Genomic DNA, 14,170 nt, shown 5'->3' on the forward strand with positions numbered 1-14,170 from the left:
GATAATGGCCCTGTTTGGGAGAAAGCTGAAAGTTGAAAGCTGAAACTGATTGAGTTAGCTGATTTTGACTAGCTGATTTTATTAACTGATTTGACTAACTTATTGTATTAACTGATTATATAAAAGTGTTTGGTAAATAGCTGATAGGTTAAAGGTGATTGAGTATGTGAAATGACCAATAAGCTAGTTGTGGGGTAGGTAGTTTAGATAGGATTTTAAATTAAATGAAGTTATAAATGTCATTTCACAATAATTAATGAATAAGCTAATTGAAAAAGCTCCTAAAATGAGCTTTTTCAAAAAGAGCTTATTTAGTGGAATAAGCTCTTTCAATAAGCTTACTACCAAACACTTGTATTAGCTTGTTTGACTAGTCAATCAGCTAAAGTTAGTCAAATAAGCTAATATGCCCCAATAAGCTTACTACCAAACAAGGCCAATTATTGGGGTGTTACAATGGGTAACCACTAAAACATGACAAAGTAACTCCCATAATAGCTAGCTAGCCACATATGTAGTACAGAGTATAATATTTAGTTACTATACCAATAACAACTTTCCATATTTGAATTATAATTTTTTTTAATAGATTTTCATTTAATATCGTTCTGTAAATTATATCCCGTGCATTTTGCACGGGTACACTCTAGTTAGAGAGTAAACAAGAGGATGAGAGTACTGCAACTCATCATTTTAGAGAGAAGAGATGAGTATGGATTGAGGTGAGAGAAGAGAGAGAAACAGATAATGAGTGGTAGGGAGTAACTCATGAGAAAAAAAATGAAAGATGTGGACACCTGGCAGTGTACCAACAAAACAGCTAAGGGAAAATTTGTAAATGGACTTTTTGAAGGTTAAAATGGGTAAAAAAAAAAAAAACTTTAAAAAAAAAAGACTTTTTAAGGGCAAAACCGTCCGCACACTGTTCATAAGGAAATCCTAAAAAGTAAAAATTCCTCAAACTTAGAGCTGTTCATCAGTCCAAGACCGGACCGGAGCGGACCGATTCGGATTGGACCAAAGACCGAAAATTAGAATTTTAAGAACCGAAGACCGGACCGATTAAGCTAGCACCGAAAGAATCGGTCCAAACGGACCGGTTTGGACCGATGTAAGAATTTTTTTAAAAAGAATACTAAATTTTTAATAAAATTATGGAAAACAGGAAAAAAGTAAAGGAAAAACTATATTTTAACGTCATTGTATGTCCATTTTTGTATGTTGAGTACAAAAACTTATAAAATTAAAGTTTTTTAACCTTATCAATGATAATTTTCACCATTATTTAAGGTTTCACGCATATTTTTAATAAAAAAATCGGTCAAGTCCAAGACCAATTTTTATAGGGTTTTGGACCGATCGAAGACCGGAAAAATGAATTTCAAGACCCGAAGACCGATCCGGTCCGGGTTTATGAACGCCTCTACTCAAACCAATTTGGCTTTGAAATGTTATGGAAAAAAATAAAAAAGGACTTTTATAAGGGCAAAACCATCCGCACACTGTTCATAAGGAAATCCCAAAAAGTAAAAATTCCTCAAACCATTTTTTTTTTTTGATACAACATGAAAAATAGGAAGAGGACAAGTGTCCCTCCAACTTCTTACCAATAATCAATCAATAACATAATACTAAAACAGACACCAAGAATAACATGTGTCATTTCTAGTGTAGTTTTAACTTTTAAATACTTACATGGTTAATAATAAACAAAAATTGTTTGTGTCAAAAAAAAAAAATTATCCTAATTTATCATTGAATTTTAAAAATATTCATATGGTATAACATGTATTTTTAATATACTCATTTTCTAATCGACTATTTTCAATATATTTTATGTTTCATATCATTATGTACTCAAAATAGGAAGACAATACATATGTTAAAGTTGTATTTTATTTATATTATTTTTTATACAATTTTTGATATTTTATTATTTAAATGTAGTGAAATTATCATGTATGGCACAAGACCTAATCTAATTTTAAAATAATACTCCCTTCGTTTTTAAATACTTGTTCCATTTCTATTTTTTGCACTATTCATTTATCCTATTTTGACTAATGTTTGTGATTTATAAATAAGAAAAAATGTAGTCGTCTGGGTATTGTTGGAATCATCTCAATGAATAGATTATTAATTTTAAATTGTTAGAAGTTATACCTATTCATAATTAAAGATATTAGTGATCAAAGATAAACATTGGCATATTAGTAGGGCTGTACACCGGTCCAAAACCAGACCGAACCTGACCCGGACCTGAATGGACCGGGACCTGAATCCTGGATTTTTAAGGACCGGAGATCGGACCTGAATCAACAGGTCCGGTTCCGGTCCAGACCTGAAAAATCAGGTTCGGTCCGGGTTTGGACCTGAATAGACTTAATTATTTTTTTTTTGATTTTTTTTAAATAATATGAAAGTGCTGACCTGTTTGGACCTGTTTAGACCTTTTGGACCTATTTAGACCTGATTGGACCTGTTTAGACCTGTTATGGACCTGTTTGGACCTGTTTATGGACCTATTTAGACTTATTAAATAAAAAAAAGTAGTTTTACCGGTTTCAGGTCCGGACCGGACCTGAAACCCGGAATCCTTGAATTTCAAGGATCCGGACCGGATCTGAATCTACAGGTCCGGATCAGGTCTGATCCCAACAGGTCCGATTCAGGTCGGTTTTCAGATCCGGGCCAGTTTTTGTACACCCCTACATATTAGTATTCATTGCTCTTTTCATCCGGTCGTCCCTAAGTGTACGGAGTACTCCGTACTAGAGATATTTAATTTGGATTTAGCGTATAAATTAATAGAAGCCTTATCTCATCCGCATCGTGAAAAGCGCAAGAACCCGAACCCTAACCCTAGCCCTAATTAATATTGACGGATTTCAAAGGCAGATTTTTGCAGATGATGGAGTGTGAAACTTTGTCGAAGAGGCCCAGAATTGAAATTGAGGTACAAAACTTTTACCTTTTCTATTAATCTGTTCCTCAGTTTATCTCCCATCTCTTTTTCATTTTAGTTTTAATATGTTGGGTTGAGTCAAGTATGCGAACGAAATTGGTTAGGGTTTTTTTTTTTGCTATCAATCCAGTAGTAATTTATTTAAATTTGAATTCCATCTATATTCTCGACTGTGATCTCTTGTTCGGCTCTGAATTCCGCGTTTCAAGATGGGAATGGAAAGCTTACTTATAGATTTTAAATTTCGGAATTGGGAATTCGTCACTCTGTTTGGTGAAATTTTGGATCTTAATTCAAAATTGCAACTTTTTTGTTTTTGTTCTTATTATTGCGGTTGTGGATTGGTGGTAGAACAGATAGTAGCAGTAGATGGGAAATGACAAGTCTTGTATCTTATATTATCTTTTACCCTTTTTTTATGATTTAGATTCTCATATTCGTAAAACCAATTATGAACTAACTCTCTTGTTTCATGAACAGCAGGAAGCAGCTGTGGAAAGTGGAGTAGGGGCTAATTTGGATGAAGAGTCTGGAAAGAGGATTAATATATACTATCACGAAATATTGCTGCAACTCTCTAACATTATGCAAGCGACTCTCAGAGGAGCTATACCTTAGCGTGCTTGATGGAGTTGTCACACTGGCTCTCTTGCTCTTTGACAAGGTATTACTTACTCTTGAGTTGGGATTGTATCTTCTAAACAATTGCTAATGCCACATTGCTTTCACATGATAGGAGGAATTGTACGACATGGGTTGTTCTCGCATGCTTGCTGACCAACAGAAGTACTTTTGGGGTGAACTTGAACCATTTGCGGACAGGGTTTGTGATTATTGTGGAATTTACCACTACATGTTTATCTTTTGCTCATTTCATATAACACTGCAATTAGTAACTAGCAATGTTTGTTACCATGAATTTTGTTATATCACAGGGAGATTCTCTTTATGACGTTTGCAAGTGGATAGTGAGTAAAAGTATTGATCGGGATCAGTATTCTCTTTTGAACGAATTTACTGTTGCTCATATGTTGATGGTACAGCTTTCAAGTATGAATTCATGTAGTTGCAATTTCTGTGTGATAATTCTGTTTTTTCTGATGATGATTACATTTTGATGTGCAGATTTACAAAAGTTGCACGTATAGGAAGGATTTACTGGTACGTGCAATTTACACCCCCTTGTTTACTCTTCCTATTTCCTCATTTAGATCTTGGTGCATTATATGATGCTCCTCTGTCCATCAAATATGAGATACTTTGTCATGAATAACAAATAGGGAAGTACTAGGTTGTGTATATGGGTAGGTAGTATGACATTAATGATGAAATTTAAGCGTTATAGTTTGGCCAGCTTGTAGGGAGCCTGAAAAGGGTGTAGCTGTGTAGGATTGTATCTAAAGTTTGGTTTTTTAAATGCATCAATTTACAATTCATCCACTTTAGTTCCATATTTCCATCTTATTTTATCTATCTATCTATTCTTATGCAGCAAAGAGCATGGGGGTATATATATACTTTTGTTAAATGCTCTAGTGGGCTGTTGTAGCCTGTAAATCAAATGCATTTGCTGATGTTTTGTAGATTTAATTGTCTGCCTTTTGCCATAGCAGCCTTTGTCCATATATGGCTGTTTGCTAACTTCTTTTATTATTGTTCGACCCAGATTTACGATGAGGATGGGGACTCGATAAGTATAAAGGTAACAATGTTTTCTTTGCTTTTCTACCGACTATAAAGTTGTATATGTTATGTTCAACATTAATATGTTTCCCTTGTTTGTTATTATAGAGTCCCTTTGATGATGACATTGAGAAAGCAATCAAAAAGGCGAAAAATCATCCGAGACTAAAGGTAATATTTGTTTGGAGTATGACAATAATATACGGGGTTATTTTTGCTTGAAGAATGAGAATGTAACTAATACCCTACTCCCATCTCTTTGATAATGCTTGCTTGCCTCATTTGGATTCTTTATGTAAGAGAAGTCGTATTAAAGTGAGGCAAGCAGTTTGAATCGGAGGGAATATAACATGTCGAATGCTAGTTTCCTATTTGTAACTAACCCCTCCCTCCCTACATGTTTGCTACATTTCTATTTTTGGGGTGAGATTTTCACGAAGTTTGACCAATTTCCCATTGATGCATAATACAGAATTTATTATGCGTAATGTTTTATTGGATTTGTTGTAGGGTAGTACCATATTATTACTTTTATTACACTTTTTTGTAAGACAAAATCAAAGATATTATTAATTTTTTTTTTATCTATTTTTATTATTTTGCGGGGAGACAGCAAAATGATATGTACCAAAGATTAAGGGACAAGGGGAGTATATATTATTCTTGGTTCTCATAAATCGCCCTCAATGATGTGTTAAAACCCAAATGACCCTAAGTTTAGGGATCTTTTAGTTATATTGTCGAAAGTGGTTTTAGTCTATTATGAAATGAAGTTTAAAGCTGTTGGTGACATGGTTTTTTCTGGAGCAGGCTGAAGATTACAGTCTTTTGCTTATGGAGATTTATGAGGACGACTGTGTGAAATGTCAAGAGTTTTTGGCTGGCAAAGCTGTGGAGTGTGTTGATGTCAACGCCTTGTACAGCTTGGAGGCTAATGCATTACAGGATGTAGTGAAGCCAAACATGTATCCTTCTGCCTATGAAGAGTTGGACTGGTTTATAAAATTTGACCTGATGATGCTTATTTCGATAAAAAAAATGGAGGTGTGTTTGCTATAACCTTGTTAGATTTTAATCCTTTACTTATGGCATCAATCTTTAAGTTCTGTACTGCTGGTTAATGAATGGTTGAGGTTGGATATTATTGATTTGTTATGCCGCTGCAGGTCAGAAATTATTCGAGAAGAGGGTGTTCGATATATACCCTGTTGTTTAATGATGCAGTGGAGGAGGGAGAATTCAGTGGTGTTGATCGTATATCTCGTCCATCTGATCTCGTTTCTGAATTGATTCAGATTGCTGAACTTCGTCGTAAGGCAGAAGGGAGTCGGTTTATCACCAGGGACCATTTCGTGTGGGCTTTTGAGCAGAGAGGATGGGGTGGGTACTTGTTCAGCAGCTATTGACTGCTGAGATAAATGATTTCTGTATTATTATGTTAATGGGGTTGATTCTGATTCTCTTGGGTAATGCATGCTGCAGGGCTTCGTAGTGCATTCAAGGATGAATTAGCTTCAAGGAGTGCTGCTGAAGATCATCCCCCGTATCATATATATGCTATCATGTTAAGATTGGCGATAGCTGGTTTGGTTTCTGATCATTGGGTTTACATTTCCTGTTGCCTTAAATTTTTTAATTGATTATGATGTGATGTGATGCAGCTTAGTTCTATGAATGTTTTCTAAGTGTGTAAACATGGGCTATCACAAAATGTGTATTCTTTTTGGTAGTAAAAGCTTGGAAGCATAAATCCCGTTGTGTCGAGTGATGGCAGTTGGTAGGGTTTGTGTCGAGTGATGGCAATTGGTAGGGTTTGGGTAGGGTCAAGCCTTACCCTTACCCATACCTAATTTTTCGATATATACCCATACCTTACCCTATCCCATACCCATACCCTAATTTTTCGATATAGACCTATACCCTAATTTTTCAATATAGACCCATACCCTACCCTTACTCGTAGGGTAGAAATTTCTTAGACCCTTACCCATACCCGTAGGGTCCAAAATGGCATGGGTAGGTATAGGGTCCTTAATGGGTCAAATGTATTTTTTTTCCTCAATTTTGATAAACTTATCATCAACATGGTCATTTTGAAAATCACAACCTAATAGTATTTCATTCAAGTCAAGTTATTGTGAATTTATCCTAAGAAAATGTAAAAAAAAAAAAGTAAAGTTAGATTGAACTTTACTCATGCTTGTTCAAATGGCCATCTGCGGTGGGATGAGAGGGTGAGATAAAGAGATTGAAATATGAGAGTGAGAAAGCCGCTATTAGTTGTCTAAGAGACAAAGCTATGTTTGGATAGCAGTGGTGGAGGGAAAGGGAGGGGAGGGAAGAAGGGAAGGGGAGGGAGAAAGTGAGGTTGCATTTTCCTTCCAAATCTTTCCAACATGGAAAGTATTTGAATTCCCCTCTCCTTCTCTCCCCCCATGTGTTACCCAAATAAGGGATCATGTTAGTGTATCTAAGTTTGGCATATATATATATATATATATATATATATATATATATGTTACCCGATACCTTCCAAACCCATACCCTACCCTTACCCATAGGGTGTGAAAAATTTAGACTCATACCCTCAAATTAGGGTAGGATAAGGTTTGGGTAGGGTATAGGGTCCACTACCATCTCTACTTGTTTCAGTATGTTACCGATAAATAAATATGATGTTGATGCTGTTTCCCATTCTTGGCCTCCAGAATCTGCGCTCCCTGATGTACCTCATCTTGCCTTTGCGGTTGTTTTTGACAATCTTGGATTTTCTATAGAGGAGGAGGGGGAGGTAAATCTCATTTTTTTGTCCTGTTATATATTCCAGTGTCCTTTGCTAAGTATGTTATATATATTCCAACGATTCTATTTGTAATTTTTCACTCTTATCTTTAAGGTCAAAGAATTGAAAAACTGCTTCAACCGCTTCAAGCCTGGTACGTTTGAACTCATTCTCAGCTCTTTAATGTCTCATTTTATTTTAGAAAATAATTTAATTAAATATTACAATGAAATAATAATAATAATTCTTTAGCACATATTATGTCAAAAATTCCGCACAATCACTGCTACACTTTATATAATACTTGCGAAATAACAAAAGACCAGTTTTCGTGAAATTGTATGTCTCATGATCATCGTATCTTTTATGCTATTGGTTTCAGCGTTTATGGGCTGTGTGAGGAAACCAAAGGATCAGTCCATGGTCTCGGATGGTGGTGGCGGTGCTGATGCTGGTACTGTTGGTGGTGCGTGGTGTTATGGAAATGTTAGTATTAAGGACTTTAAGGAACACCTTAAGGGACATGGTGGACCCTGGGGTTGAACTTTTATTTTAAGTGACAAGTCTTTTCTCTGTAATTGCTTGCAATTCTCTCTCTTCTTTTGCATTTTGCTGTACAGTGAGTCGAACAACAGGCAATATATATAGCCCTTTCCGTTGACGACAAGAAAGAGGAGAAATTGGAGGCATTTGGTCTTTTTTTTAAGGAAAAATTCTAATATTTTACTCCATATGTAAATTATAATTATAACTTTGTTTATCTTTCTTTTTTTTTTTTCTTTTTAAAACAAAGGGGAACGATATATATTATATCATGCAAATTCTGATGGAATGATCCATCAGATCAAAAGAAGATCAAGTAGAGTATAGGTCATACAACACCAAACTAGGATAGTTAAGCGTACAAACAGAAAGATAAGTAAGATAGACTAGATTACGAGACAGATGATTAAAGAAAAGCAGAAGCCGACAGTAAGTCTTAAGGCAGCAGAAGACAGCAAAATCAGCTACAGAGGTGATCCTAAACAGCAGGTAAGTTAGGCTGCCAAGTCTGGTATCTCGGCTGCATATGTGCCAAAACATTCAGCTGGAGGGTAAGTGAAAGGAACTGTTTCACCAGCTTTGAATTTGTTTCTTCCCATGAAGGCCAGCTTATCCGCAACTTCATTAATTGATCTGCTAATGTGAAACACCTGCACTGTCCATTGTCTTTCCAAGAGAGAAGCAACATCCCTTATTAGATTACCCAAGTCTCCATCTTCAAAGGACTTTGGATCCTTGAGCATCCTACTGAGGGCATCAGCACAGTATCAGTTTCCAGCTCTAGAAATTTAATCCCCTTGCCCCAAGCTGTCAAAAGACCTTCACGAATAGCCATAAGCTCAGCAGCAGCGGCTGACAATGCATTGAATCTCATTGCATAACCTGTGACCCAAAGACCTTTCTCACATCTGATAACTCCACCCCCACCAGCATTGTCCACACTGATCCAAGACCCATCAGTGTTCAACTTATGGTACCTCTTTTGAGGGGGACCCCACATTCTTGTTGCCAGAGTCGAAGATGAAGCAGAGTTGTGAGTGGATAGTATATTGATAATCAACCAAAAACTTGTTAAAAGTAGATTGAATTAGCAACATTTTATGATCAAATATAGCCATGTTTCTTGCTGACCAAATATGCCAAATAGCAATAGAGAAAACTTTCTTCCAACTACCATTATTTCCAAAATTAAAGGCCAACCAATCTGTGAAATTACTATTATAAAAAGTTTGCAAATTAATTTGAAGAAAAGCAAAGTGTTTAAAAATAAGAGACCAAAAGGCAGAAGAGTTAGGGCAATCTCTAAAGGCATGTAAAGAATCCTCTAAATTATGTTCACATCTCATGCACATAGGGTCGAAAAAAGGAATTTTCTTTTGAAGGATTGAACCAACAGGAAGTATACCTCTAACTAAATTCCAGAGTAACATTTTATATTTGTAGGGGCAATTTATTTTCCACAAACTCTTCCAAGAAAAATTACTAAGAAAAGAAGAATTAAGGTTATTAGGAGGTAAAGTTGAGTTATAGGCAGATTTGATAGAGAAAGAACCCGACTTATCTAAAGTCCATTTAAGCCTATCTTGAACATGAACAAATTTAGAAAGGGGGTAAGCTAGAATCATAGTACAAATAGAAGGAGGAATAATGTGAAGAACATCTTTCAAATACCATTCATTATTTCTTATAATATTGGAGACACGCCAATGACCTTTAGAATTAGGGATTGAAATATTTGGAATAAGATATATGGGGCAATCACCTATCGAGTGATGATACCAAAAGGAGGTATCCTCCCCATCCCCTATATTTATAATTATGCCTTTTTTTTTTTTAAATCTCCCTTCCAGCCAGAATATCCTTTCAAATTATAGAGTCTGAAGGTTTAGCAACATAATCCATGAAATTAGAGTATTTTAAGTATTTATTTTTTAGGATCTGAACCCATAGTTTATGATCTTGAGTCATAACCTTCCATCCCAATTTAGCCATAAAAGAAAGGTTCCATCTACCTAAGTCTCTAATTCCCAATCCTCCCTTAGCCATAGGATCACAGACAACTTTCGAGTTAGTTCTAGGGATAAATCTAGCTCTGTTAACTCGGTTCTAGAGGAATTGTTTACATTTTTTTTGGAGATCGGTAATGACAGATTTGGGTAAAACATTGGTTTGCATAGCATAGACAGGGTAAGAGTTCAGAACTGACTTAATAAGAGTAGATCTACCTGCCATATTTAACAGCTTAGCTTGCCACCCTTTAATTTTAGAAAAAGTCTTATCCAAAAGAGGGAAATAGTCGCGCAAATTCAATCTTTTATGAGAAATAAGAATACCAAGATATTTTCCAAAACTAGTGGTATTAGTAATATTACAATACTCACATATGGATCTTCTAACATTATAATTCATTTTCTTAGGGAAAATAGCAGAAGATTTTTGAACATTTATTGAAAGGCCCGAAATACTTTTGAATTGATCAAGAACCTCCATAATAATTTTGATATTACAGGTAGAAGCTTTCCCGAAAAGAAAAACATCATCCGCATAGAATAAGTGAGAAATATTAATATCTTTAGAAATTTTCATAGGTTTCCACTCACCACTATTCACTTTATTTTGGATCATATGGGAAAGACGATCTAGACAAAGAACGAAGATGTAAGGAGAAAGAGGATCACCTTGTCTAATCCCTCGAGAGGGTGTAAAGGACTCGGTAATCTCACCATTCCAAAGAAGAGAAATGTTAGGAGTACAAATACAACTCAAGATAAGATTAACTATATTACTAGGAAGATTAATACTTAAAAGAGTATCTTTAATAAAATCCCATTCAAGACTATCAAAGGCTTTAGTTAAATCAATCTTAAGGGCCATAATGTTGGCTTTTTTAGAGGCTTTGTTAAAAAGATGAGCAACTTCTTTGATTATTATAATATTTTCTTCAATAGTTCTATTTGGAATAAAAATGGATTGAAAAGGACTTATGAGATCATTCATGAAAGGTTTCAATCTATTAGAAATGCATTTGGTAATAAGTCTATAAATAGAATTACATAATCCTATAGGTCTAAAATCTTTCATGGAAACTGGAGAATCACATTTAGGAATTAAAGAAATATAGGAATTGTTAATAGAAGGAGGAATTGCACCTTTGTTGAAACAATCCGAAATAAAATCAGAAATGGAGGACTGAAGAGACTTCCAATGTTTTTAAAAAAAGATAGGCTGGATTCCATCAGGCCCTGGCGATTTTATAGGGTCCATTTGAAAAAGCAAACCTTGATTTCATCAGTAGATGGAGGCTCAGCAAAATAAGGGTCAGTACAATCAGATATGAATTAAGGATAACGGAAGGAAGGTAAAATAGATAAATCAATAGGATTACTTTTAAAAACATTTATAAAATAATCCCTAGCAATAGTCTTTAGAGTAGAAGAATCTGTAATCCAAAAACCATCATTATTCTGCAAAGTTAAGACTTTACCCCTAGTTTTTTTAATATTTGTCATAAGATGAAAATACTTAGTATTCCAATCAGCATTCTTTCTCCAATCTAAACCAGACTTTTGAGCATATATGATCCTTTCTATTTTATAGATGCGATTTAATTCAAAAAGAAGATCTTTTTCTAAAGAGAAAAGGAAAGAGGAATATCTCTTAGCTAAATAAATCTGAATCCCATTTATACTAGCAATCAAACATTTTTTTTTGCCTTGTAATATTACCAAAAATATTCTGATTCCACGGTTTAACATTAGTAAGAAATTCATCTCTTCCTTTAATAAAATCTAAATTATGCCTAATCCAATTTTCAGTGAAAAATTCCTCAAAATTCGGATGTTCAAGCCAAGCGGCTTTGCAACGAAAAGGGAATGGGCCTCCAACACAATTATTAAAGATAGAAATTAAAATAGGACAGTGATCCGAATAAGTTCTAGCAAGATGCGATACCTGAGTATTCGGGTAGGTGTTCAACCAACTCGGATTCCCCAAAGCCCTGTCCAAGCGCTCCTGAATCATATCAAGTCCTTCCCTTTCATTGTGCCAAGTGAAAGGGTTGCCCGAAAACCCCAAGTCCACCATGCAAGCTGCATCCGCCAATTTGTTCAAATTGGAGGACTGAGAAACTTTGAATTTCAACCCCACTAACTTTTCAGTTGGTTTTGTGACCTCATTAAGATCCCCTAAAAACAACCAAGGAGTGTCGTCTGGAGGAAGAGTCACACGAAGATCATTCCACAATTTGTGCCTCTCCGTAGGTGAGGAGGGAGCATGCACAACAGTGAGAAGAACCTCCTTACTATTTGGAGTAAATTTAAATAGAGCGTGAAAGTAGTTTCTAGTATGACCTTTAATATAGTCAATAAGCTCAATTTCATTCTTATAAAGCAACCAAATGCCACCACGCAGGCCATTTGGCTTGATAAACTCGAATTTGTCAAATCCCAAAAGTTTGGAGACTTGCTCAGCCCTAGTACCATCACTCTTTGTTTCTAATAAAATAAAGATACTAGGTTTGTGAGTAGTAATTACCTCCCAAGCATGAGGGATAAACTCGTTCCTCGAGGCACCGCGCACATTCCATAAAACTAACTTCATATCAAGGTCTGGAAATGGAGGAATCGACTTTCCTTGACAGAACAGGGGATCAAAAACGTCCCACTCCTTCCATGCTTCCGCACGGCCCATCTGCACCACGTCGTGCATTTTCAGAGGAACCATTATCGAGTCTATTTCCCTGAGTGTGTTCACTGTTTCCCAGAAATTGAAATCGATTTGGAGTCTCACAACTCCTTTTCGAATCCGAAACACTTTCATATGGTGATCGGGGTATTCTAAATCGTGTACGCTGTTTGCCGACGAGAGATTGATTATTGGAGGATTGTTTGGAGGAGGAACAAGGTTGTGAGGTTGGTAATTCGGCCATTTGATTTGCTGCTAATACCATGGTCGAAGAGGTTGAGATGTCGGAGGAGGTGAGATTGGAGAGGGTGTCTGCGGAGATGTCGCAGGGCGGTTGGAAAGGTTTGAGAGAAGTGAATTGATTTGGAGGAGAGTGTTGTACATCAATTGAATTTTGTCTTGAGATTGGGGGGTTTCGATCGACGACCATAGGAGTGGTGTCATCGAGGTTAGGCTCGGGGATATAGTCGTCGTGATTGATCTCAGGAGCGGGGTTGACGACCATTGCATTGGAGATGGAGATGGAGGGATTATTAGGGGAGATGAAAGAGGCGGAGTTTGAATTAATTCTCGAATTTGAGCTGGAGACAGATGGGGGCTGTGTGGAGGTAGAAAGGACGGTGGTGCAGGGTTGGGAAATGGGTTGCTCGGCGGGCGCATTGACAGCGGTGTCGCCGGGGTGATCGGCTCCCCCTGTAGAAGAGGAGAGCGAGCTAGGGTTAGGGAGGTGTTGATTGACGTCTGCTGCGGAGGAGTCATCGTATTCCTCCGGGGAATTCTCACCGACCGTCATGGAGGTCGCACCGGCGCCAATTTCATTTTGTTTTTTTGCCATTAGAGGTTAATTCGTTGTTTTCTTCTTCTTTGTTTTGGTTTGTCGTTGTAGAAATTAACTAAGCATGGGGGTTTAAATCAGATGAAGATGAAAGGTTTGCATGGGTAGCCATTGTTGTACCCGAGTGAGGTTGTGCAAAATGGCAAGAGAGATCTTTGGAGGAGATAGAAGGGGAAAGGGAAGCATGTGGGATTAGAAGAATAGAAGAGGGTTTTGAGGGATTACTTTTGCTATTTTCTAGATTTAACTCATCATTGCTTTTAATTAAAAAACAATCTAATTCCTTAGCTGGAGAAGAAGAAGTGGGGTCCAACATAGAAAAAGGATTAGAAGAAACGGAGTTAGCAAGATGGGTAACGGTTGGAGGAACGGAGTTAAGAGAAATAGAGGTTAGGGTTAAAGATTTAATTGCGTTTGGCCTTGGTGAGAGTATGGGGTGAGAGTTAGGTTTGGGCATTTTGAGAGTTTAAGGTTTTTGATGTATTATTTTTTTTTTTTGCTGATTCTTAACTTGAGATGGCTTTTTTTTCCTTGACACAATTGTCCAAGGTCCATATTCAGCATTAGAGTGGGAAACATTGACCCCTAAATTTAGGGAAGTTGAAGGAGTGGAATTCACCATTGGCACCTCAACAGAAGAAATTGGTGTAGTTTGCAAAATGCTTTTTCCTTTGCCAAC

The 14,170-nt window shown here is 36.4% G+C and overlaps 1 protein-coding gene across 3 annotated transcripts; it reads left to right on the forward strand.

Annotated features, from left to right (window-relative positions):
• The first annotated feature begins 2,802 nt into the window (after positions 1–2,802).
• LOC145559509 (uncharacterized) lies at positions 2,803–8,156 on the forward strand. Of its 3 annotated transcripts, none has more exons than XM_081620924.1 (13): positions 2,803–2,956; positions 3,449–3,629; positions 3,702–3,788; positions 3,901–4,002; positions 4,091–4,126; positions 4,632–4,667; positions 4,757–4,819; positions 5,459–5,692; positions 5,815–6,028; positions 6,131–6,232; positions 7,357–7,439; positions 7,545–7,584; positions 7,813–8,156. In XM_081620924.1, the coding sequence occupies exons 2-13, from the start codon at positions 3,486–3,488 to the stop codon at positions 7,971–7,973; spliced, it is 1,302 nt and encodes a 433-aa protein (XP_081477050.1). In that variant the 5' UTR covers positions 2,803–2,956; positions 3,449–3,485; the 3' UTR covers positions 7,974–8,156. The 3 variants fall into 3 exon arrangements, with proteins under 3 accessions (XP_081477050.1, XP_081477049.1, XP_081477051.1); XM_081620923.1 differs by having other exon boundaries at positions 2,813–2,956; positions 3,446–3,629; XM_081620925.1 differs by having other exon boundaries at positions 2,813–2,956; positions 3,446–3,629; positions 5,944–6,028.
• Positions 8,157–14,170: the final 6,014 nt, after the last annotated feature.

The sequence above is a fragment of the Chenopodium album genome, chromosome 9, assembly GCF_948465745.1.
Source record: "Chenopodium album chromosome 9, dcCheAlbu1.1, whole genome shotgun sequence".
In the NCBI taxonomy this organism is placed as follows: Eukaryota; Viridiplantae; Streptophyta; class Magnoliopsida; order Caryophyllales; family Amaranthaceae; genus Chenopodium; species Chenopodium album.

Coding starts and splice junctions, on each gene's coding strand:
- LOC145559509 (XM_081620924.1), top strand. CDS start 3,486: ATGAAGAGTCTGGAAAGAGGATTAATATATACTATCACGAAATATTGC. Junction 4,127..4,631: donor CGTATAGGAAGGATTTACTG/GTACGTGCAATT, acceptor TGTTCGACCCAG/ATTTACGATGAGGATGGGGA. Junction 4,820..5,458: donor AAAATCATCCGAGACTAAAG/GTAATATTTGTT, acceptor TTTCTGGAGCAG/GCTGAAGATTACAGTCTTTT.